The 22,352-nt window shown below is 42.8% G+C and overlaps 4 protein-coding genes across 6 annotated transcripts; 2 read left to right on the top strand and 2 right to left on the bottom strand.

Annotated features, from left to right (window-relative positions):
• Positions 1-293: 293 nt before the first annotated feature.
• On the bottom strand, positions 294-2,850 carry LOC101779110 (oxygen-dependent coproporphyrinogen-III oxidase, chloroplastic). The gene is made up of 8 exons (XM_004972517.3): positions 2,391-2,850; positions 2,139-2,214; positions 1,966-2,060; positions 1,714-1,797; positions 1,386-1,473; positions 1,152-1,276; positions 974-1,072; positions 294-648 (listed from the first exon to the last, which is right to left on the bottom strand). The coding sequence occupies exons 1-8, from the start codon at positions 2,787-2,789 to the stop codon at positions 580-582; spliced, it is 1,035 nt and encodes a 344-aa protein (XP_004972574.1). The 5' UTR covers positions 2,790-2,850; the 3' UTR covers positions 294-579.
• A 1,249-nt stretch (positions 2,851-4,099) lies between these two features.
• Positions 4,100-6,902, bottom strand: LOC101778694 (B3 domain-containing protein Os06g0194400). The gene is made up of 7 exons (XM_004972516.3): positions 6,707-6,902; positions 6,507-6,608; positions 6,356-6,387; positions 6,085-6,253; positions 5,754-5,960; positions 5,138-5,220; positions 4,100-4,390 (listed from the first exon to the last, which is right to left on the bottom strand). Exons 1-6 carry the CDS (start codon positions 6,863-6,865, stop codon positions 5,176-5,178), a joined length of 714 nt encoding a protein of 237 aa, XP_004972573.1. The 5' UTR covers positions 6,866-6,902; the 3' UTR covers positions 4,100-4,390; positions 5,138-5,175.
• Positions 6,903-9,368: 2,466 nt separating this feature from the next.
• Positions 9,369-12,084, top strand: LOC101778295 (methionine aminopeptidase 1B, chloroplastic). Of its 3 annotated transcripts, none has more exons than XM_014805331.2 (10): positions 9,369-9,529; positions 9,620-9,753; positions 9,846-10,082; positions 10,165-10,326; positions 10,560-10,601; positions 10,734-10,805; positions 10,897-10,976; positions 11,245-11,339; positions 11,435-11,482; positions 11,611-12,084. In XM_014805331.2, the coding sequence occupies exons 1-10, from the start codon at positions 9,451-9,453 to the stop codon at positions 11,757-11,759; spliced, it is 1,098 nt and encodes a 365-aa protein (XP_014660817.1). In that variant the 5' UTR covers positions 9,369-9,450; the 3' UTR covers positions 11,760-12,084. The 3 variants fall into 3 exon arrangements, with proteins under 3 accessions (XP_014660817.1, XP_014660820.1, XP_014660822.1); XM_014805334.2 differs by having other exon boundaries at positions 11,592-12,084; XM_014805336.2 differs by having other exon boundaries at positions 9,371-9,529; positions 9,854-10,082.
• Positions 12,085-13,950: 1,866 nt separating this feature from the next.
• On the top strand, positions 13,951-19,184 carry LOC101769123. The gene is made up of 3 exons (XM_004974282.3): positions 13,951-14,141; positions 16,078-18,289; positions 18,930-19,184. The coding sequence occupies exons 1-3, from the start codon at positions 14,139-14,141 to the stop codon at positions 19,040-19,042; spliced, it is 2,328 nt and encodes a 775-aa protein (XP_004974339.3). The 5' UTR covers positions 13,951-14,138; the 3' UTR covers positions 19,043-19,184.
• Positions 19,185-22,352: the final 3,168 nt, after the last annotated feature.

Raw genomic sequence — 22,352 nt, 5'->3', positions numbered from 1 at the left:
AAACAAGAGCAACCAAATAGATGGATAAAAACACAGCAGATTAAAGGATCACAAATTTTGCAAGTACAACTTGTGAGAAAATATCAATTCAGAAGAAAAGGATGTTGACAATGAGAAGCTGAAGAAAGTGAATTAGAAAATTGAAGAAACTTGATGCCTGGAAAATTTGTCTATAGTTACTATAGGAGAAGACTGATTCTTATCAACACTCCTGCCATAGTACTACATCCAATTTTACCGGCAAGCAGAATGGTAATATGACATAGATTGTGAAGCAGGAAAATCCAGGAGCGTCAGACAAGAAAATTGCCACTTACAATTACGTATTTTTTTCATTTTCTTTTGAAAGTCCACTTCTGAACAGAAAGACCTATTTTTCTGGTCTTACTTTTCTCCCTTTTGACAACTGAGACTGCTTATTCATAAACACTGATGACATATATATTACATGCATCGTGTATGCTCATTCAAGGAAATAACACTAACTGTAATAGAAAAAAAGCACATACTGAAGGAACACTAAGACTAAAGTGACATCTTAAAAACAAGGTACTGGAAGAGCATGCACTTTTCAACCAGTCAGATCCATTCCTTTGGATTTATGCACGTGTCAAGAAGTTTCCATTCTTCACTCCCTACTTCTGGTTTCTACAAAACAAATAGTACATTAGAAAACTTGCCCAAATTTAAGTTCCAAGAACGCAAATGGTGAAACAACAGAAACTTCCTCCATTCAAATGATTTACCATAACACAGTACAACCAAATAATAAATTGCACATGTATTTTCCAACCTACTTAAAAATATAATTTTGGACGCTCCTAGTGCCTTCGAATAGGAAGAACCAGACATCTTAATAAGGTTAGACTTGGTTTTTTTTTCTAGAATACGTAGGAGAGCTGCGTATTTTTGTATTAAGAGAGATAAAAGGTCCAATTACACAGATTAGACTTGGGTTAATATCTCAACTTACATGATCATACTCCCACCGTGCGGTAAGAGGAAGAGAAACAAGGATACTCTCAATCCGTCCTCCAGTCTTGAGGCCAAATGTGGTTCCCCGATCATAAACCTTCATAAGAAGCAAGTGTTAGAGCCAGAGTAGAGTTGACAGCACTAAGAAAAAAAATTGACTGCATGTAGGCACTAACGAGGTTGAATTCCACATAGCGACCTCTCCGTAGCTGCTGCCATGCCTTGTGCTCCTCAGTAAATGGAATGTCTTTGCGGTGTTCTATAATGGGTATGTATGCAGGAAGAACTGAATCTGCGCACTCTGCAGAGATGAAAGGAAAGCACCTCAACAGGCACAACTTTGGTCAGCAGTTACAAGATGGTTGCCATACACATATATGCCGAAAAGAGTACGAGAGATGGTGTGACACCTGTAGCAAACTGAAGGAGAGTTTCCTGATCATAGTCATTAAGATCGTCAAAAAATATGCCACCCACCCCACGCCGTTCACCACGATGCTGCATTCAAACACAAGTAATAATTTTCATGACTTGTTCTGGCAGCCAGAAAAGCACAACAACTACGTGGTGCACAATATTGAATAAGAAGACCAACATAATTGCCCATTTCAGATGTCTGGATTAATTCAAACATGAGATTTGACGTGTGCCAGGCTGCCAGTGACAAACAAGAAAATTGACAATTAAAATAATTACAATAGTATAAGTAACATCAAATGAATAGCTGAACAAACTAACCTTGATATAAAAGTATTCATCACACCATTTTTTGAATCTAGGATAAAAGCTAGAATCAAATTTATCACATGTCTGTTTCTGAACCTGGAAGGGTCAAATAGAGCACAAATGAGTTATCAAACAAACTCACAACAACTAAATAAATGTCAAAGACAGCAGCCTTGAACAAGCTGCTTTGGCCAGAATAAAAACATAGCAAAACTGGATCTATGCTTATGTTCTGAACAAGTGAACAAGGAGGTATTGACATACAGAATGGAAGTGTCGGACATCCTCTTCAATGATATATGAAGGCGTCAGGTCAGTACCACCTCCAAACCACCACTGCCTAGGTGCACCAGGAGCATCTGCAGAGAATAATTCATCATCCTCTATGGTATCTGAAGTTGACGCAAGTTCATTTCAGTTGTCAGCACAGGTAGTACCTTCAGGTGCCTCTGTTTCGAAATACCGGTAGTTGAAATGCATTGTTGGAGCAAATGGGTTTACTGGATGAATGACCTGTCAAGCAAACCAAGAACTTATCAAAACGAAAACAATGGTGGATTAAAAACTGGCACGAGAAACTTGCTGAATATTCTTAGATATTGTAACACAGAAAATTGCTGAAAGATGCAAACATTGAACAAACCATCGGTTTGTGACAATGCTGGAGCAGAGAGAAGAATCTTGCTCACCGAGCTGACACCAGCAGCGAAGAAGGGCACCGGCCCATCCTTCTCCCCTCCAGCCGCCGCCGCGGCCTCGGGCCTCGCCGCGCGGTACGCCTCAGGAGGCATGACTCCGTAGACCACGGAGACGTTCACCGCGGCCTTCTCGAACACGCGGCCTCCCTGGAGCACGCGGCTGATCCCGCCGCCGCCGCCCGGGCGCGTCCAAGCGTCCTCCCGAAACAACGCCCCGCCGCCGCCGCCGTCGCTTGCACCGCCCTCGACCGCCTCGAGCTCCGCACAGACCTCCGCCTGCACGCGCCGGATCATGCGCTCGAACCTAGCGCGCGCCGACTCCGGGGAGGCCCCCTCCTCACCGCGGAGGAAGGTCGCCGGCGCCGCGGGCTCCGGCGTCTCCCTCTCCATGAGAGCGAAAGTGAGCGAGAGTTATCTACTCCACGATTAATCGAGAAATTCTGTCCGTTGATGAATATTAAATCAAACGGAGCATTATACTTAGCGTAAAGCCGGCTTATAAATACTAGAGCGAAAAATTAAGTTGACGAGATGCAGAAGAAAAAATTATAGAATATTTGTTTTAGATTCTTTACAATCTTGCCAATGGCAATTAACCTTCTTTTCTGTCAAAAAGTTTAATCTTCCTTTTCCAATCTTATAGATACTTAACTGCACCATTAAATAACATTTTTTTCCATGCAAGCACGCTTTAAAATATGCATCCAAAATTTATGTTTAAAAAATGAAATTGTGACTTTTATCTTAAAAATATAATTGTGACTTTTATACTAGTTTGGTGAGGGCAGAGGAAGTACCCCTCGATCTCAAATTACTATTCGTTTATTCATTTTTAGTTTTTCTAAGTTCATAGTTTTTATATACTCCTATGTATGTATATATATATATATATACTATGTTGTTTCTAAAAAATCAACTTAGGATGGAGGGAGTATTTCATTGAATTAAGCTGTTAGTAAAAAAGTTAGGCTCAACCAAAGTGTTGATTGTGTCCTTGGACTGGGGTGGACGATTCCAAAAAAAACAGAGAGAAATGGTTCCAAAAAAAGGGAGTATCACCCGGAGATGTGCAAGCTCACCGCGCACTAGTATGGATGTTTTACACTATACGCTGCTTAAAATATTGATTCCAGTAGCACAAGATCCCCTTGTTGGAGACGCCATTAGTGATCTAAACGTCTAATCTATTGCTACTTATTTGAACTAGAGTGGATGTGGATCCATGGATCTATCCACGCCTACCCTGTGCTGGAAAGGCAGAAGGGTGTCAAGATCTAGTTTGCACAGAACGGCAATGCCATCACCTGAGAAGTGTAGGTGAAAAGAGAGAAATGGTGTAGGCACCAAAATGGCCAAACGATTGTCGTTAAAATTAGCAGAACAACGTTATGCTCTTGCAATGTCAGATACACACTTCTATATGAGTATTACTCCCACAAAGTCAAGCACTAAATTTTGAAACAAAAAACTTTTTAACAGCAAACATACATGTTCATTGTACCAGAACATCTCTAATTGTCCTGTCACACTCTTGGGTTCCTGCCTGGCCTGTACAGCTGCAAAGAGAGACAGAGAGAGGATGATCTAAATCATTTGACAGTTTGTCTCGGGCCACCCCACTCTAAAGACTGAACCACAAAGCTAATATTAGAGGGGGGCAAATAGCTATGAAATATGAACCACGCAGACACAGAACAGACTGAACATCACTGAAACGGATCCAAGAGAAACCAGGACAGGCATCAATTTGCCAAATGAGGTCAATTGCCAGCAACATCCCCTTACTGCCTTACATGGTGCAGATTTCTGAACCGTGTAAGTGGTAGACCCAAGTCCACAAATTAGCAACTGCTACATACTAGGTTAAGTAGATATTTCAAGAATCAGTATTTTTGCCACACAAAAGGTTGAAGACGCCAAGCAATCTCCATATGCCCAAGCTTGTTCCATCCAGTTTACACTGGTTTTGTCCAGTGCGCCAATTTCCTGAACTGAGAATGGAAATGGGAAAAGGTAAGCAGTCATCATCATGAGTTCATGTCAGGCATGTCCATTCAAAGTAGCAAATTCATTGTCCTCAAACTTTTGCTAATTATTACAAAATGTCAGAAGTTAAACTCACTCGCAAAGTCAGAAGACAATAGGCAGACACTGCAGCAAGTAATTAGCATTTCCAACAACGGCTAAAACAATATAACTTCCGATAACAACTAAAAAATAACTTGCCAATGTTACAGAAACGTAGTATTTGACCAAAAGAACTGAAGAAATGATATTATGTAAAAGTACCTTATCTACTGCTAAACTACAAAAGAAAGGTGGATCACAGAGTTCAAATATTGATGAAATGTTTCTGGAACTAAAGGGAAAGGAGAATCTGATTGTACACCCCAAAAACCTTTACAAGCTTACAAGAATTCAAATAACCACCAGAACATCTTATAGTTTCTCAGTTCAGGCCTTCTTATTAGACATTGCGCTAATAACTTGGACAAACAGAAGCCATCTGCCCTACAGATATTCGCTTTTCAATGTTGCTACTTTTAAAGCTCTAGATAAGTTCACTAAAACTCTGCATTTATTCTTGTATTTTCACAAATGGAAGTGACATGATAAGGGTTAAGTTTTTGGATGAAATCTGAAAGTCTGAAACCAACTTGGAAGTGGGAGAATTGGCCAAAATCTCTTGGTATGAAACACTCACTCAATCATCGCAAACAACAAAGGTCCCATTTTACCTGAGCTCCAACCACCATATTAGAAGCTACTAGTTTCATCAGTCCTCATTTTTGTAGTAGGAACGTGCTCTAATTATGTAGACCTGCACCATTTGCATAACTTTGCTCAGTCAGCTGTAAAATATATAGATTTCTCCTAGTTAGTTCTTAAGGACTCAATCCAATGGTACTGGCACAACATTACAGATAGCAGGCCATGAGAACATCTGACAATAACCACATAACTTTGGCCCATTTTCAATTAGACAAATTTTGCGCAAATGTGCATTATTTTCTGCAAATAGAGCAAGTTTGAAACAAGCTACATTTTTATTCCTTTCTAAATAATCTTGATTCCATAAATTTCAATTATAGTTAAGAAGAAAGTAGATATGTCAAGTGGCTCTATACAGAAATTCAGATATGTGGCATAAGCAATCTGCAGAAATTTATGTAACACAATTGCAACAAGTATTCACATCACTACTTGTCTACTTGTACTTGGATACTTGGGTTGAACAACTATTGGGCAAAAGTTCCCTGTGAACAACTATTGGGCAAAAGTTCCCTGGAACATCCATGAAAAGGGTCGCCAATCAGCCAGGCATTCTTGTTATGCAAAACAAATCTCACTCACCTTGAACTTTGTCCGCTCGATCAACTGGAAGATCAAGCAATCTCCATCAACCAGCTTGTGCTCAATGGAGAAACCTCTCCATCCGGCACTGAGGCCCATCTTCCTGGCGAGGTAGAGCGTGTCAGACTCGTCATCCTCCTCATCCACCAGCGTGATGGTCTCGTCACGCTTCGGCAGGTGCTTCCGGCAGAACGGCGTTGGGAGGCCCTGCAATTTCACCAGCCCATCAAACAAGAATCAACCTCTTGGGAGATGAATGATAGTCGAATTGACAGCAGCACATGATCGGCACGCATCAGATCGGAGCTTCCGCTACTTTATTAATTATTACCAGCCAGAAGCCTCCGGTGACATGGGACTGGGTCATGGGCTTCACAAAGATAGGGAAGCGAGAGCCCAGCTCTTCCTCCAGCTCCTCGGCCTTCGTGATGGCGTGGGTCCTCTCCTCGTCGGTCGCGTACACCCGGTTGTCCAGATCCTTCCTCCCCGAGCTGTACGTCCTGCCGCTCAAGAACAACAGCAAACAAATCAAGGTTTCTACTGCTGGCACGAATCATCATGGACGGATCGCCAGATTGGGGAGGAGGAATCCATGCGCGTACCTCCTAACCTTTCTCCCGAAATCCAGAACCTCCTGCACACGCACAAAAACACATCAAAGACGAGTTCTTGATCTCACTGCCGTGATTTACTCGCAAAGGGAAGGGGAAAAGGTGAAATCTTTGGTCGAGCGTATGATTCTTGGACACCTACCTCGCGGTACTTGGGCTTATCGGGGAGGTTGGCGACCCGGCCGGACCGCCGGAGCGGCTCCGCGGCGGCGTCCCGCGGCACCCGCGCCTTCCGCTTCTTGGCCTGCAGAAACGCCGATTGGGATAACGTAAACCTAGAAAAAAGGAAGATAGATCCACACAAGAAATAGCCGGGCTATTGGCCAAGCAATTGGAACCCACCGGCGAGGGCTTGACGGCGGCTTCTCTGACGGCGGCGGAGAGGTGGTGGAGCTGGAGCTCCTCGAGCTTGCGCTTGTTCGCCTCCACCTGCCTCCGCCGCTGCTCCTCGTACGACACCGCCTCCGCCGCCATCTCCTTCCTCTGCGCCTTCCTCCCCATTCCGATTTCTTTGGGTTTTGTTTGGGAAGCAGAACGGAATGGGGGAGCAGAGAAAAGGGGAGCGCCCGGAGACAAGGAACGGGAGGAATCGCGCACCCGGTCCATGAACCGGTGGCACCAGGACCTTTCGTTCAGCATGGTCGTCAGTTAGCTTTGGTGTATGGACCGGGTGCACGGAGGAGGAGACGAACGGCTCCAGATTCAAATTTTGAACTCGGCAGACGAGGGGGTTCTGCGGTGGGTTTCGAGGAAGTGGGGGAACACGGGCGGAGTTAAATGTGGGGCCCACCTGTCTGCCAGTGTTACTCGCGGTTTTACGGGGAGACAATTTCTATTTGACACTGTACAATGAACGAGTGGTTCCGCTCTTAAAATTTTTTCCTTCCGTCCGACTTGAAGTTTGATTCCTCATTTGGTATTCCCGTTCATTTTAACTCGGGTAAACAGTAACATGTGGAGACTTTCACTTATTTTATTAAAAAAAACGACACCCAAATCACCTCTAAAATTTATGAAACCTTTTGTAGTTATATAAAAGATTGAGATTAACTCATTTTATAAAAAACACATATATATCATTTAAAATCTTTAAACTAAAATTCATCGAAATACGCTACTTTTAAAGATTATGCAAAAAAATACGTAAACATACCCAATATCACTAAAACATGATGAAGTAATTTATAAATTATTATTCATAAAAATTTACATAGATAAATACTAATTTATTTAATAAAAAATATTTTTTAAAACAACTTAAAAATTTTATTTGCGACTTGTCAAATATAATAATTTTATAAATTGCATAAATGTGCGACTAGAAAATTGGGTATTTTTACGTATTTTTTGGAAAGTGTTTTTATGCTCTAAAAATTCACAAAATCTTTAAAGGTAGCATATTTTTGTGAATTTTAATTTATGATTTTAAATGATATATGTGTTTTACACTAAAAAAATTTCATGAATTTTGGAGGTGATTTGGATGTCATTTGTTTAGTAAAATTGGGTGGAAATATCCATGGGTTACTCACCCAAGTTAACCAAAGTTCAAGTCAGTGTCAAATAAGAAAGGAAGAAAATTTGAAGATAAAAAAAGAACCACTCATTATATGAGTGTCAAATGGTGAATTCTCTCGTAATCATACTGTCAACCTTCCATTCACGAAAACGCATCGCTGCTTGATGTGCTCGTCAAAACTGTTTGGGCTGATCGCCGCCGCGAGCCAGCGCATAGCAGGGCACAAGACCTGCACGACATAGAGCCCATGGCCATGCTTATGCGTACATGATCCGTCAGCATGCATCAATAAAAGGGGGTGTTTGGATCTTTAGTTCGGACTAAAATTCATGTCACATTCAATATTTGAAGACTCATTAGGAGGACTAAACATGAGCTAATTATAAAACTAATTACACAGATGGAGGCTAATTCCCGAGATGAATCTATTAAGCCTAATTAATCCATCATTAGCACATGTTTACTGTAGCACCACATTATCAAATCATGGACTAATTAGGCTTAATAGATTCGTCTCGCAAATTAACCTCCATCTGTGCAATTGGTTTTGTAATTGGTCTATATTTAATACTTCTAATTAGTATCTAAACATTCGATGTGATAGTAATTTTAGGTGCTTCTAAGGAACCAAACGGGGTCAAAGTCCGCACTCCTCCTTGCTTCCTGGCTGCATAAAATCACCAGTATGTATATTGCTTTGCTTTTATTTTTCATGGACTCTGAAAACATGAAAAAGGATATGATACAGCAAGCTCTTTCTACATGTTATTTCGTACCACATTTAGCACCTACGTGTCATTTCGTACCACATTTAGTTACAATGCAATTGTACTTTGAAATTATCCCCAATAACATCCTATTTAGCTCCTCCTGCGTGTCATACCATATTTATATTAAACTAGATTGCGAAATATTTTTTCCATCCTGTTACAACGTACGAGCATATTTGCTAGTTTAGGAGGTGTTTGATACGAAGTGCTAAACTTTAGCAGGGTCACATCAAATGTTCGGATGCTAATTAGAAAGATTAAATATAAACTAATTACAAAACTAATTGCACAGATAGAGTCTAATTCGCAAGACGAATCTATTAAGGCTAATTAATCCATCATTAACAAATGGTTACTGTAGCACCATATTGTCAAATCATGGACTAATTAGGCTTAATAGATTCGTTTCACGAATTAGACTCCATCTGTACAATTAGTTTTGTAATTAGACTATATTTAATACTTCTAATTAGTATTAAACATCCGATCCGATGTGACAGGTGCTAAAGTTTAGCACGGTGTTTCCAAACACCCCCCTAGTTACAATAGTCGACGATTCCACGGTTGAAATCAAAGGATGTTTGCAAAATGTTTGTGTCGTCAGTTGCGGGCGAAGTATCCGGTTTGACAGCTCGGGGGAAAAAAAATCAAAGGACTAAGATATTTTTTTAGCTCATTCCTAAATATGATATTTGTTTCAGAAAACAATTCTAGAAAAATATCATCCCTCCACCTGCCCTCGTCTTATCCTCACCCACTTCCGCCGTCGGCGGCCGACTTGCAACCCAACAACGGCGATGGCGGTGAGGGTCCCGGCGGCGGAGCTCAAACAGCACCCCTCGTCGCCGTTCACCGCATCCCGCTGCCGCAGTCCACGTGCGTGCCTGTCCTTTCTCACTCGTCTCTAAAGTCTAACCCGCCATTCCTTTCTAGCATTTTCCTGTTCCCACCGCTGCTTCCCTGCAGGCGACGCCGCCCTTCCGGCGCCTCTCCGGGTGGCATCCAGAACGCCGCGGCGGCCGGGGGTATCCAACAGGATCATCTGCCGGTGCACATACACAGCGATCCTTCCAATTTATGCCCAAAATTTGCGCAAAAGTGTAATAATACAATAAAAGTTTCTCACAAATTCTTCCAAAAAAAAGTTTCAGACAACTGCAAACACCTGCATTCTGACACGATCAAATTGAAGGGCTGCAGAGCTGCAGGGCATAGGGGGAGCCAGGAGGAGGGAGCCGCTGGGCGTGGGGCGGTCAGCGCGCGCCTCCCGGTGCCGGACCACATCCCCCGGCCTCCCTACGTTGGCGCTGACGCCATCCCGGACGTGTGCCCCGACCGGCAGGTGCACGACGGCGAGAGCATCATGCTTATGCTGGACGCCTGCGAGCTCGCCGCCCGAGTTCTGCAGTATGCAGGAACACTGGTCAAAGTGAGTAGTGAGTATTTTGCAGATCTGATTCGGCCTCTGTGGAGAAATTTGTGACTGGTGTGTTTTTCTTTATTCTGCGCAGCCGGCTGTGACGACGGATGAGATTGACCGAGCTGTGCATCAGATGATCATCGACGCAGGCGCCTACCCTTCTCCCCTTGGATACGGTGGGTTTCCGAAGAGTGTCTGCACGTCAGTGAACGAGTGCACCTGTCATGGAATCCCTGATTCTCGCGAGCTACAGGTTGATCGATTTTTTTGGCTTTGAATTGCTTTAAGTGTAGCAGTTAATCAGATGCATTTCTTGTTGAGCCATAGAAGCAGAATAACATACTATAGTTAGTAAATATTCTCGTAAGTAACTAGATTGCATTATAACAATTGCAAACTAGCTCTGAAACAAGATGTGTCGGCTGGTACAATTGCTGAACTTAATTTTGAGCTGAACAGTTATGCTTGCTTCCACTGACCTTGCAGGATGGAGATATTATCAACATTGATGTTACTGTCTACTTGAACGTATGTGCTACAGCTGTTCTTTTCCTTATCAGCCACCATGTTCCTTACCTTCTCATCGCTCTGTTCTAATGTAGTTGATATGATCATTGCTAATCTTCTCGCTTTGTAAAGTGACATGGAGTGTTGCTCCAGGGATATCATGGGGACACCTCAAGAACATACCTCTGTGGAGATGTTGATGAATCTACTAAACAACTTGTCAAGGTGTAATTCTGCTGTTCCATCTTCTGACTACTTACCTAACACATTGTCTGAGCCTGTATCTGAATAACCTGCCTTTTTTGGTCTGTAACAGGTCACTGAAGAGTGCATGATGAGGGGCATATCAGCCTGCAGGCATGGTGCTAGTTTCAAGGAAATCGGGCAGAGAATAAGGTCTTGATCTGTCTTATATGAAACATAAATTAGCATGAATCTTCTGAGGCTTTGTTGACTTTTGGAAAGATGATTTTTTTTACACCAGTTTCTAAGTAGTATAATACATTCTGGTGACACTGCAAATCATTTGAATAGCAGGTGTATTGTTAGGAATCTTGACAGCTTGCATATTGTCTGACTAAAGTGCACATAGTTTTAAAGCTGAAAATTTCCATTTCCATGGAAGTTGGTCTTTTCAGTAATGGCTCTGCTTTGGTTGTTTCAGTGAGCATGCCAGCAAGTACGGATACGGCATTGACCCCTTTGTTGGGCATGGCATTGGGAGGATATTCCATTGTGAACCCATCATATGGAGCACATGTAAGTAACCTCATTCAGTAGTTCATACCGTTTTCAGATCATTGTGGTAAATTCAGTCAAGCTATGAACTGAACTGAACACACATCCGATTGTAGACGATTACGAGCCAGGGTTCATGGTTGCAGGCCAGACGTTCACAATCGGTACGCCCTCTGTTCATCTCCATGATGTCTAGTCTTCCCTTCCAGTTCCAGGGGTCCATGATTTTGCTTCGACGATCAATCCTTGTATCAGAATTTACTGAATGAGTAGTGTGACTGAATGCGTGCAGAGCCAACGCTGTCAATGGGGAGCACGCAGTGCGTGGTGTTGGATGACGGCTGGACGGCGGTGGCGGCGGACGGCAGCCTCAGCGCGCAGTTCGAGCACACCGTGCTGGTCACCCGCGACGGCGTGGAGATCCTCACAGGGTGTCCGTAGCGGGCATCAGATCATGAAATCGGGGTGGAAATTTGCTACCGTCGTCGCTGACGGACGGACGACGTGCAGGCGTGATGGTATCGTTAGAGGATTTTGGCAGAATGAAGCTGCACTGCAGCAGCACAAGGGGATGCACGAGATTGCTGTGACGTGATTGTCACACACCCAATTTTAAAATCTATATGTATAACAGGACCTAATTTTATACATATAGTGATACTAAGTGAATAACAATAGTATTAGTGACATATAGTGATATTATAAGTGAATAACAGCAACGGTATCACGTAAAGAATAAGAGATTATATTAGAGATTTACGTTTAATCTTGGAAACGGAGGCTTCGAACTTCATAAGCAATCGATTGGGAGCTATGTATGTTTAGAACTTAGCATCATCTTAAAAAAATTTCACACACCTTCTTCTGATGAGCAGCAATAAGTAAGAGTGAGTATATTTATGGTTGATACTCAGGTCACAAGAAATAATCAGAATACGGACGTACTAGCGCCCGTTCGGTAATTTTTTTTATCGGACGCTCCGTCGCAACATTGAACAATAACTATCGAAACATCAAAAATCAACACTTGCAACACGAGGATTGCAATAACTTTACGTGCATGAAACATCTCGAACCGCTTCTGCAACATTCAAAACAGACACATTGCAATAACATAAAAAGCATCTCTTACAGCATTGCAACAACGAAAGAATAAGAGACCGAAACAAAGAAAACAACTATATGTAACATCATGAACAAGTTGGTGCAACACCTGATTGCTGGCAAGTCGAACTGTTGCAAAACAGATGAAACATCAAAAGCCACTGTTGCAACATCTCAAAGTAACTAATGCAACACCAGGAGGTACCTATTGCAACATGGAGCCGTCAATAGGCGCGAGCTTCTGCTGCTCCGATTCGCTACGACGTCGAGCATCACGCGGAGGAGACGGAGCCCGCTCAGATCCATGATGACCAGCCTGCCCGTCGTCGGCCGAAGGAGAGGAGACACTACCGGATATGGGGGGCGCCGCCAGCCGGAGTAGGGGAGGGTCAGGGGCTTGCTTGGATCTCACTAGGGTCGGGAAGAGGGCTATCGGATCCGCGGGCGTTGGGCACTCCCGGTGGGTGAGGACGCCGAAGTGGGGGAGGGGCGCCGCCGGGGTGGGCGAGGAGGATGCTGGGGTGGGGGACGAGGCCGCTGGGGTGGGGGAGTGCACCCACCTAGGCATCCACCTCAGCTCCATCTGCAGCACGGGATTGATGCGGGGATGAGAATGAAGGCTGCAGCGGTGGTGAGGAGCGCAGAGGATAAAGAGCAGAAGGAGCAGAGGATAAGATATGTCTGTCGATGGAAACGAACGTGTGGACGAGAATGAGGTGGGCCTGACGGAGCGTCCGGACGCCAGACGCCTGTAGCCTAGCATTTCCGATCAGAATAATGATTTAAGTCCATCTTCCAATTTATTAATCATGTGAGGGTACATTCCGCTCTTGACCATGTAGGTCCATTAGAACCATAATCCCTCATGGATCAATTATCTCGTGGGCCTTAAGTCCAAATTGTTATGATTGCCTCTTGAGCACATCACCAGCGTTCTAAACTGGAAAACGATTATGTGGGGTATCGTACGATCTCACAGAGAAGGTTTTGAAGCAGTTCGACTTCCTTTGCGTTCAGGGGCACATATGCATTCGGTGCAAAACTCTTAATGAAAAACGTGCTGGCAAGTTTGCGTTCAGGGACATATACAGACTTGGAATTAAATCTCTTGCAGAAAAAATTCATTCCCTCTCTTCCACCCCATCCTCCATATGGTTAAGGTTGTTCGTAGGGTTCTAATGCATCTCCCAACCCTCTCCAAGAGGAACCTTGGTACCATTATCCTCAATGTTAACATTTGACTCTTCCTTACTACCAAAGCAATGCCACATGTTCTCCTCACGTTGTGCTGTCCCTTCGTCTTAGCGGCAAAGAAGACTGGAACAACATTCCTAAAAGAGGTGTGATGGCGAACAGCTAAGCTTTAGCCATAGGCCACAATGCAGCCGTGAATCACTTTTGAAGCCTCCATTTGCTGCCCCTTTTAGAACTAGAATACCTTAACAAGAATACGTAAGTGAAGAGGAAGAGCAACGCATAAAGAAAGACTACTGATGACAGGCAAGAAAAGGTGCCCCGGACAGGAACTATTAAGCATCAGTGTGCCTTATATCCTCCGGAAGTAATTTCATGAACACATCCTGGTCCGTTCAAGAGGAGATGGAGCTCTTCCAGTAACACTTGCAGCATCCAGAGAAGGCCAATCTGTAGTGTAAAGGCCTAGAAGGCTCGAGCAACAGGGAAACTGAACTCGTAGTGGAAGGAAGCAAAAGCAATATGGTATGCGACTGTCAAAAAAATCAATCAAATCACTTGTTGGCTTGTTGCAATGATAATTCATTATTTTCTTGTAGTTCTTTTTTCTGCCACGATACTAGCTCTCCAATGAGTACGCGTAAAAGCCTTAGTACTTCGTTTGCCCTTCATGACTGGAGGACATAACTCTATTCCTATAGTCGAGGCATTTCATTCCTATAGTCTCTCAAATTCCAATTCTAAATATAAGTGAATTTGGCCTTCTTTGTAATCCTATACAAATATAAGTCCATCAACAACTTCAAGACATCTTTCATTTTACTTTCTCTTTCCAGCTTAGCCCCTGTTCAAGATATTTCTAATTGATGGAGTAAACATGTCAACACATTATTTAGGATGTGTTTTGGGAGGAATAATCTCCTACTAGATGGAATATCCCATCACGAACCTATGTCATGAATTTTGTTTGGATGACTCAATCCATATATTTATACTAATCATGTTCTTAATTATGAGGGATGAGCAGGTAATGTATTAACCCCCATTCCGTTCCTCAGACCAAAGAAAAATGTAAGGAGTGACAAGGTGATGTATCACCTCATTTAAACAAACACCTTGTTAATCTCCGTGACTGAGTCCAAATGAACTTATATTTGCCTTATTTAAAACATGGCAATCACATGGTTAAAGTTTCATATTGTTTAAGGTACAGTTTTACATGCAGAGGGAGTTGGGTCTCGAGTCTTACTCTGGCCTGTTCTGATTTTACTGGAATCAATATTGGAATCCAGTTCATATTCAAAACGTGTCCCTTCATATTTCATCAATAATTTAGAAGTAATATAGGCAACTGTTAAATACGTGTCATAAAAGTCGGGGGCAAATAAAGGTACAGTTAACTACATCTTGGATGATAATGTTTATTAGTTATTTGTTTCACTGTCGAGAAACCATCCAATTTGCATTTAGAGAAAATTCTACAGAATTGACTAGATCATCAGCTCACATGTAAATAACCCTTGGAAAAAATAAGTCAGATATCATGTAGCTATGTACTTATAAGCATTTCTTACGTACACTACTACAGAAACACCCGTCCTTGTTGGAAATTGAAACAGGCATGAATAAGACATCTGCTGGTTCATACCATGAGCAGGTTATAATAAACCCATCGAGTATTATAAACAAGCAAGCATAGTAATATACCTATACAAACCGGAATGGATTGTTACTGCAATTTAAGTTAGAGGTTTTAAAAATCCATAACTTTTCTATATACCCTCAGATAAAGAATTGATGAGATCTATAACTTTCTAGTTGAAATATTTTTATCTGAAATTGTTTAGATGCCTAAACAAATAACCAAAGGTTTTGACAATATTGATCAAAAGGGAAAAATATTGTATTGCTGTGAGCAATTACTGTTAGGTGGGTCTAGTGCTTTAATTCTCCATTTATGAGGTTTTAGAGGAAGGACTCTAAAACAGGGCTATATCCTCTAAATTGTAGATGGACACAAATAGTTGTACCATACCTCAAAATGCTAGTCTGCTATAGATGAAGATTTAAAACCTGGGTGGGAAGATAATGCTTGTGCGCGAGGCATATGGTTGGATTTGACTTGTGAACAGCACGTTTGAAAATTTGTGTAACCATGTGGGGGGAAACATATGGTCCTGTTGGTGTGGCTTGGACAAATAAAGATATTTTTCTTGATCTTTTGTAGGACCAACTAAAGGTAAATTCTTGTCTGATTATCTTTGCCTTTGGGCATTGCATGAACAAGAGGGATTATGTGTTCCATACAGTAGTGATGTCATGAAATTAAATATGTTAAATTGGTCCAGAAAAGACCAATAATTTGATAAAACAGTGTAGTGCCAGCAATTAGCAAACATGGATTATGGTTAAATTGGTATCCCGCCTTACAGTTACAACATATCTCCTTAATTATTTCAAGGTGGGTTATCGCCGCATGGGGAACACGGAGCAGAACTTGGGAAATGTAACCTCAACCTCAGCAATCTTGTTGCATCAACTGAGTGACATGTGGAAGAGCCCTAGGGGAACCGTGGTCCGGATCGAGGCATTGGCATTGCTGGCCATTGCCCTCTCCTTCTTCCTTGCTGCCTTTGGCTCCTTTCGTCGCAGGTCCGGTCACTGGTTCATCCAAAAGGGCATCCTGGCTGCAAATGTGTTATCTCTGTCCCTGGGGACGTACAGCATTGGACTAATGCAGTCTTCATCAGTGAAGAGCGAGGTGTACCCCTTCTGGGCTGTCTCCATGCTCACCCTCTTTTGCTGCATTGACCCAGTTACAGCCTATGGCCTTGAGTACAAGAGCCAGCTCTGGAAGATGCTCTATCAGCTTTTCCTCTACTGTGGGTATGTGCTGCTGGTTAGTATCTTGACCATCTCCAGTGACATTGGTTACATAGCCATCGGCATGCTGTCTGCCATCACCTTCATCAAGGGCTTTCATAGGTCCCTAGCGCTTATGATGCCAAGCATTGAGCGGGATATGATCCAAATGATTGCACAGGTTATGGCAGCAGAAGTTCTAGGTCACTCAACAAGAGCTGATGATTTGAATCAACTAAGTTGTCCAGATGACCTTATCGGGTACAACTATGTTGTCCACTGGCCCCTTGACAAAAGCAAGGCAAAATTCCTGCCAGCAACGACGACATCATCGCCTGTTGACGTCGTCACAATAGACAAGATATTGCAATGCAATGAGGTCCATTTCTTGAGTGATGTGTGCCTGTCCTTCTCCCTATCTCATTTGTTGCAGCGCCGTTTCTATCGGTTGAGCTGTTTAGAAACAAAGCATTTGGTTGCCCGCAAGTTCGTCTTGGAAGGGCTTCTGCTGAGCAGGGATGGGGCTATCGATTATAAGAGGGCGTTTAAGGTGATCGAGGTCGAGTTGGCTTTCCTTTATGATACATTTTTCACCGGCAATGCATTCCTTCACTATTATCAATCAAAAGGCACGACTATTTGGGGATTAGCTTCAATCACAGGGATATGTTTTGTTGGGGTAGCAGCTGTCATATCTGGGAAGACGAGGAGTACCCAAACACCTACTCCTGGTGGCACCATCCTTGTGGACACCACCACAATAGACCTTATCATTACACTAGTAATCTTTGTGTCTCTAGCTTTGCTGCAATTTTGGCATTTGATACGCTGTTGGTCATCAAATTGGGCCAGGGTTGCATTTGCCTGTGACTACATAAAAAATGGTAAGCAGCTAAGCCATCTGATGAGGTTAAGGCGCTGGGTTTTACAAAGGATTGACTGTGACAAGAGTCACCTTTGGCAAAATAAGCTTGGGCAATATTCATTGATCGAATCCATCACCGCGACAGAGCACAACAAGTTACTCAGCATGCTCGGGGGTTGTCTTCACCAAATGTGTTCCCGGTTTCTAGGGATTCTTGGATTGCAGTACATTGAACAAGCTTTCCGGGAGATGTTGGGTGTGAAGACAGGGGATGCCATTGAGCTGCATGCTGATGTGAAGGAGGCCATTGTTGATTTCATTATAAGCAGGAAATGCAACCTACAGAATTGGCCATCGTCATTGGATAGAATTGGATGTCCTGTCGATCGTTTTCTTTTTTTTCCTGACCATGTTGTCACTATTATGAGGGGGCATATTGCGACGTGTTACTGTGAACTAGTGATGCGCAAGGAAAAAGGATTCTCTGTTCAAGACGAGGGTGCTGAGGAGATTGTAAAGAAGAATCATGGTGTGGCCACGGCTCTGTCCAAATATTGTGCATACCTGATGGTTTCCGCGCCACGGCTACTCCACAGAGATCACCTGGGAACTGAATCTGTGTACAACGAAGTTGCACAGGCGGCAAGGATGATATCTCTGCATGGGGTGAACGACAAGTTGGAGGCAATGAGAAGGCTGGGGGAAGATGACGACGACAAATCAGGTTGGGGACCCAGAATCTTCCTGCAGGGTGTGGCGTTTGGGAAGTGCCTGGAAACAATGCCTAAGCGTTGGGAGGTGCTAGCAGAATTCTGGGTTGGCGCGTTGCTGTATGCGGCGCCATCCGACAATGCGGAGGATCACATAGAGTGCCTCGCGCAGGGCGGCGAGTTCATCACCCACCTGTGGGCTTTATTCTCTCACGCCGGCATACTAAACTGGAGAGGTAATGATTTTTGAGTAATGCCTCATAGAGCTCCTGCATATGATCATGATCTGGTTTATTGTGCGTGCCCTTTAATTATGTTCATCTCCATACAATAAGTACAAAGCACTTGTTGTGCTTGGCATCTAGATCGTCTACATAAGACTTAATGTTGCTACACTTGTGAGATGGACTCAAATAATTTGTCTATGCGATCTGCCGAACTATGAAGCATGAACCACTTGTGCCCTAAAATCTTGCGAGATGAAAGATACTTCCTCCATTCTTAAATATATGACGCCGTTGATCTTTTTTATTTGTTTGACTATTCATGTTTTCTACAAATATTTTTGCAAAAAGATAAATTTATAAGTTAAATCTAAAGTAAATTTGATAATAAATATAACGATACATATTTTACTTTAATTAACTAACTCTTTTAATAGATATTGTGGTTAAAGTTGGAGTAAAAAATCAACGACGTCATATGGTGTTATATATTTAAGAACGGAAGGAGTATGTATGTAATTAAGCTTTTGCCACGGAGCATATATTTTATCTTTGTAGTGTCTATGTACGTAGTATCCTAATATTGTCTTACAGGTTTACCCTTTATCCACATTCTGACATGGGACTAAACCTATGTGCATGGTTGCAACAGGTGGATCAACAGATTATAATGAACCACCAGAATTATCTGGATCAGCAGATGATAGTGAATCAACAGAGGAATTAGATGGATCAGCAGCTGATGCTGATTCAGCGGAGGAATAGAGGATGGAGGTGTCTCCTCTGAAGAGTAGGTGGCCGTGAAGTTGCTGACGACTGCTATATATGTTCGTGTAACAGTACACTGTGAATGAGAAAGATTGGGGACTAGCTTATCAATGCTTTGTTTCTTTGCTTGTTTGAAAGAGCCGTATGAGTTAAATGATTTTAACTGAGGTGAGTGGTTACAGAGATTACAACAGTCCATCCAGTATTAAACATAGTGCATCGATTTATTACAAGATAGGGTTTGAAATTCAAACATAGTTGCAAAGTGTTCAGCAACGGAAAAATAAAACAAACGGAAATTAGATGTCGATGCACGATATCACGAAGAAGTCTATCATGACATCAATGACCTCTGCCCTCGCCGTCCGAGGAGGGATCCCACTCGACCGTCCAACCCGGAGGGAGTTGGGTAGGCCAAGTAAGACTTGCAGCAAACTTATTCTCATCACATGAAAAGTATGCCACAAGCAAGGCTGAGCAACTAACGCTCAACAAGACTTAACCGACAGGTGGTAACTACTCCACCGCCACCTAGACATGCAGGATTTTTGGCTATGAGTTTGTTTTTGCTAAAAACGACTAGTGTTGGTTCTTACTTTCAATATTTTAGTCACAAGTTCTACGTTCATTTACCGGTCTAAATTAGCAACTACACTAAGCAAGCATAGTTTTCAGGCAATTTATGACAAGCATCAATATTAATATTATCATCAAGTTCCATTCTTACTTAGTGTAGCATAGCGATCAAGTAGTCCCAAACTGTGAGAGGCAGACGAATCAATTCGAATTTATTAACCATGCATGGCGAACCTAATCCCACGACATCCGCGTACCATGAATGGTCGTTTCACTTGTCAGCCGTCCCCATCAATCCCCAGCTACGCGTCAGGTCCACTTCCCTTGGTACAAGGCTCCACAGTCCTGGTTTCTGCCGTACTGTGACCGTGCTTGTCACCACATGATGCACCAGGGGAAAACTCAGTTTCCAAAGTCAGTGGAATGATCCGACCACGTCCCGGTTCAATCAGATACTAGGCTTCCCCATCCCATACTAGGTATGAGATTAGTACCTTCAAACACTAGATCATGAACACTATCACATCTCGACCTTAGTCCAATTTCATGTAGACAGACGGGGCAAACCACCGAGTACCAAACATAAGCCCGGTCCCGTCCATTGTCCTTATAGTTGTAACAAAAGAAAAATCAATCAACTCCTATAACTCGCGAGTGACAGGCAATCACTTGACTTTTACCGAGTCCTATTAAGCATTGCAACTACTCGACTTATAATACTAGTGTTCAGATCAAAAGGGTACTAAGTTCATGCATCTACAATTTCAATCAATTCCTAGAAACGTAAATGCGCAATCAATCATATTGCATGTATTTAAAATAGAAAATTATGCTTCGGGGCTTGCCTTCAATCTCGAAGGGGGTTAGTGGTTTTCCGACTTGCTCTCGCTTGAGCTTAACTCCCACGTGATGCAGATTAGCGGCTTGTTCTTCTTCCGACGCGGGTTGAAGCTTGTAAGTACTGTCGGTGATATTCACTTATACATGATGTGCAATGCAAATGATTCAAAATGCAAGTTCAAGAGTCTGAATGGCATTTCATATATTATTACAAAGTAACTTCATTGTCAACCCATTCCGATAACGTCGATGTCACGGTTTCTATTGTCGTTGCATTGGATTCACGATTTTGATACTAAGCTCGATTTGATGGTGATTATGTACACAGTTAACTAAGTTTATTAAACTTCAGATCGAAAGATTATTATCTTTGCTGAATGTTTTTCTGTACCTCTTCCAATTAGCCATTTAAACTTAATAGTACTTAATGGTTTTCTTTTATTCATTTAAACGGGTTCATCTTCCAAATTTTATTTCACTATCCAAACAGCAAGATATGATTCTAAACATTTAACAGTGACTCAAAAACATGATGACTAAGCTACTGTAAAAATTTGGGATCCATTGGAGGTGCATAAAAATAATTAAAAATGTTTCATTACCCTAAGGTAGCATGCATTTAACTATTTTTAAATCACAAACCATAAGGAGTTTGGGGTTGAAATTTTAACAGTGGGTTCCAGGAGTGTGACAAAGTCTTTGGTGAATTTTTCATAATACTTAGTGAATGACATCTATTTTCCATATATAACTATCATTTATTTTTCTCTAAAAATAAAAGCATGTGTCATAAACTTTCACTTGGTGTTTCATATTTTTCCTGAGTATTAAACTTCAAAACTGAACTATTCCAAGTGGATTCACATTTTCCTCTGCTCTGGATTAAATCCTATGCAAAAAGAAAAATCTAACCCTAGATTTCTAAAATAAAAAGTAAACTGTGGTTTAAAGTTCTAAACTAGGTTCCAAGGTATTTTTCTAAGCTTTTAGTCACTGAAAAAAACATCTCAGAGTTAGATTCATCATTTTTGCATTTTTCTTGGATTTATTATGATTTAAATGGACTAGACAATAAATAAATCATAGATCATTATTTCTAATAGTGACATGTGCCAAATTTATTTTTCAATGAAACTACACGTCTCAATGAGTCTAACAAAATTGGTATGACCTTTTGACTATTTTTCAACAATTTCTGGGGAATTTACAAATTTAATCTATTTTTCTGCCGAAATAAAACAAATAAACCGCGGCAGCTTTTCACCGAGGTTTTTAAAGTTTCACGGATAGGTTCTCGAGTCTTGCAACCAAGCTCCTGTGAAGTTTTAAACTTCTCAAATAGGCCCTCATGGCGGCTGGGGCGGACGGGGATTCGATTTCGGCGATGGTCGGCCTAATCGTGGGCGGGAAGTAGCTGGGGAGGTGTGGTAGCTCACCAGGGAAGGCTCGTCGAGGTTTGGGGCGCGGAGGAAGCTCGTGGATGGTGGAACGGCGTGGGGACGAACTCGGGTCAAGGCGGCGGTGTCCGGCAGCGTTCCGGCGTCGGGGAAGCTTCGGGTGGCCAACAAGCGGCTCAGGGAGGTGCGAGGTGGTGCGGCGGAGCGAGCGGGGGTGTTGGCGAGGCGCGGGGTGGTGCGGAGGTGGGGGCTCCACGGAGGGGTTGTGCAGCGGCGCAAGGAACAGAGGAGAGGAACAAGGGCGCGGAGGCGTGCGCTGGTGCGAAGGTGCTGGCTTTTATAGCCGTGGGCAGAGCATGGGCGGCGAGGCGAAGCCAATGGAGGTGAGCTTCGTGGATGGAGGGGAGAGGGGAAGCGAGCAGAGCTGAGGCATTGGGCGGCGGACGCCATTGACGACGGTGCATCACTGGCGGAGGCTCGCGGAGCCGTGGAGC

The sequence above is a fragment of the Setaria italica genome, chromosome VI (genome assembly GCF_000263155.2).
Source record: "Setaria italica strain Yugu1 chromosome VI, Setaria_italica_v2.0, whole genome shotgun sequence".
Classification (NCBI taxonomy): domain Eukaryota; kingdom Viridiplantae; phylum Streptophyta; class Magnoliopsida; order Poales; family Poaceae; genus Setaria; species Setaria italica.
The sequence above is the reverse complement of the archived record's forward strand: the minus strand, read 5'-3'. Positions and strand labels throughout refer to the sequence as shown.

Coding starts and splice junctions, on each gene's coding strand:
- LOC101779110 (XM_004972517.3), bottom strand. CDS start 2,789: ATGGAGAGGGAGACGCCGGAGCCCGCGGCGCCGGCGACCTTCCTCCGC. Junction 1,798..1,965: donor ATGTCCGACACTTCCATTCT/GTATGTCAATAC, acceptor TGACCCTTCCAG/GTTCAGAAACAGACATGTGA. Junction 1,073..1,151: donor GCTATGTGGAATTCAACCTC/GTTAGTGCCTAC, acceptor CTTCTTATGAAG/GTTTATGATCGGGGAACCAC.
- LOC101778694 (XM_004972516.3), bottom strand. CDS start 6,865: ATGGGGAGGAAGGCGCAGAGGAAGGAGATGGCGGCGGAGGCGGTGTCG. Junction 6,254..6,355: donor TTCGGGAGAAAGGTTAGGAG/GTACGCGCATGG, acceptor CTTGAGCGGCAG/GACGTACAGCTCGGGGAGGA. Junction 5,961..6,084: donor TCACCGGAGGCTTCTGGCTG/GTAATAATTAAT, acceptor GTGAAATTGCAG/GGCCTCCCAACGCCGTTCTG.
- LOC101778295 (XM_014805331.2), top strand. CDS start 9,451: ATGGCGGTGAGGGTCCCGGCGGCGGAGCTCAAACAGCACCCCTCGTCG. Junction 10,602..10,733: donor ATGTTACTGTCTACTTGAAC/GTATGTGCTACA, acceptor GTGTTGCTCCAG/GGATATCATGGGGACACCTC. Junction 11,483..11,610: donor AGGCCAGACGTTCACAATCG/GTACGCCCTCTG, acceptor GAATGCGTGCAG/AGCCAACGCTGTCAATGGGG.
- LOC101769123 (XM_004974282.3), top strand. Junction 18,290..18,929: donor CGGCATACTAAACTGGAGAG/GTAATGATTTTT, acceptor TGGTTGCAACAG/GTGGATCAACAGATTATAAT.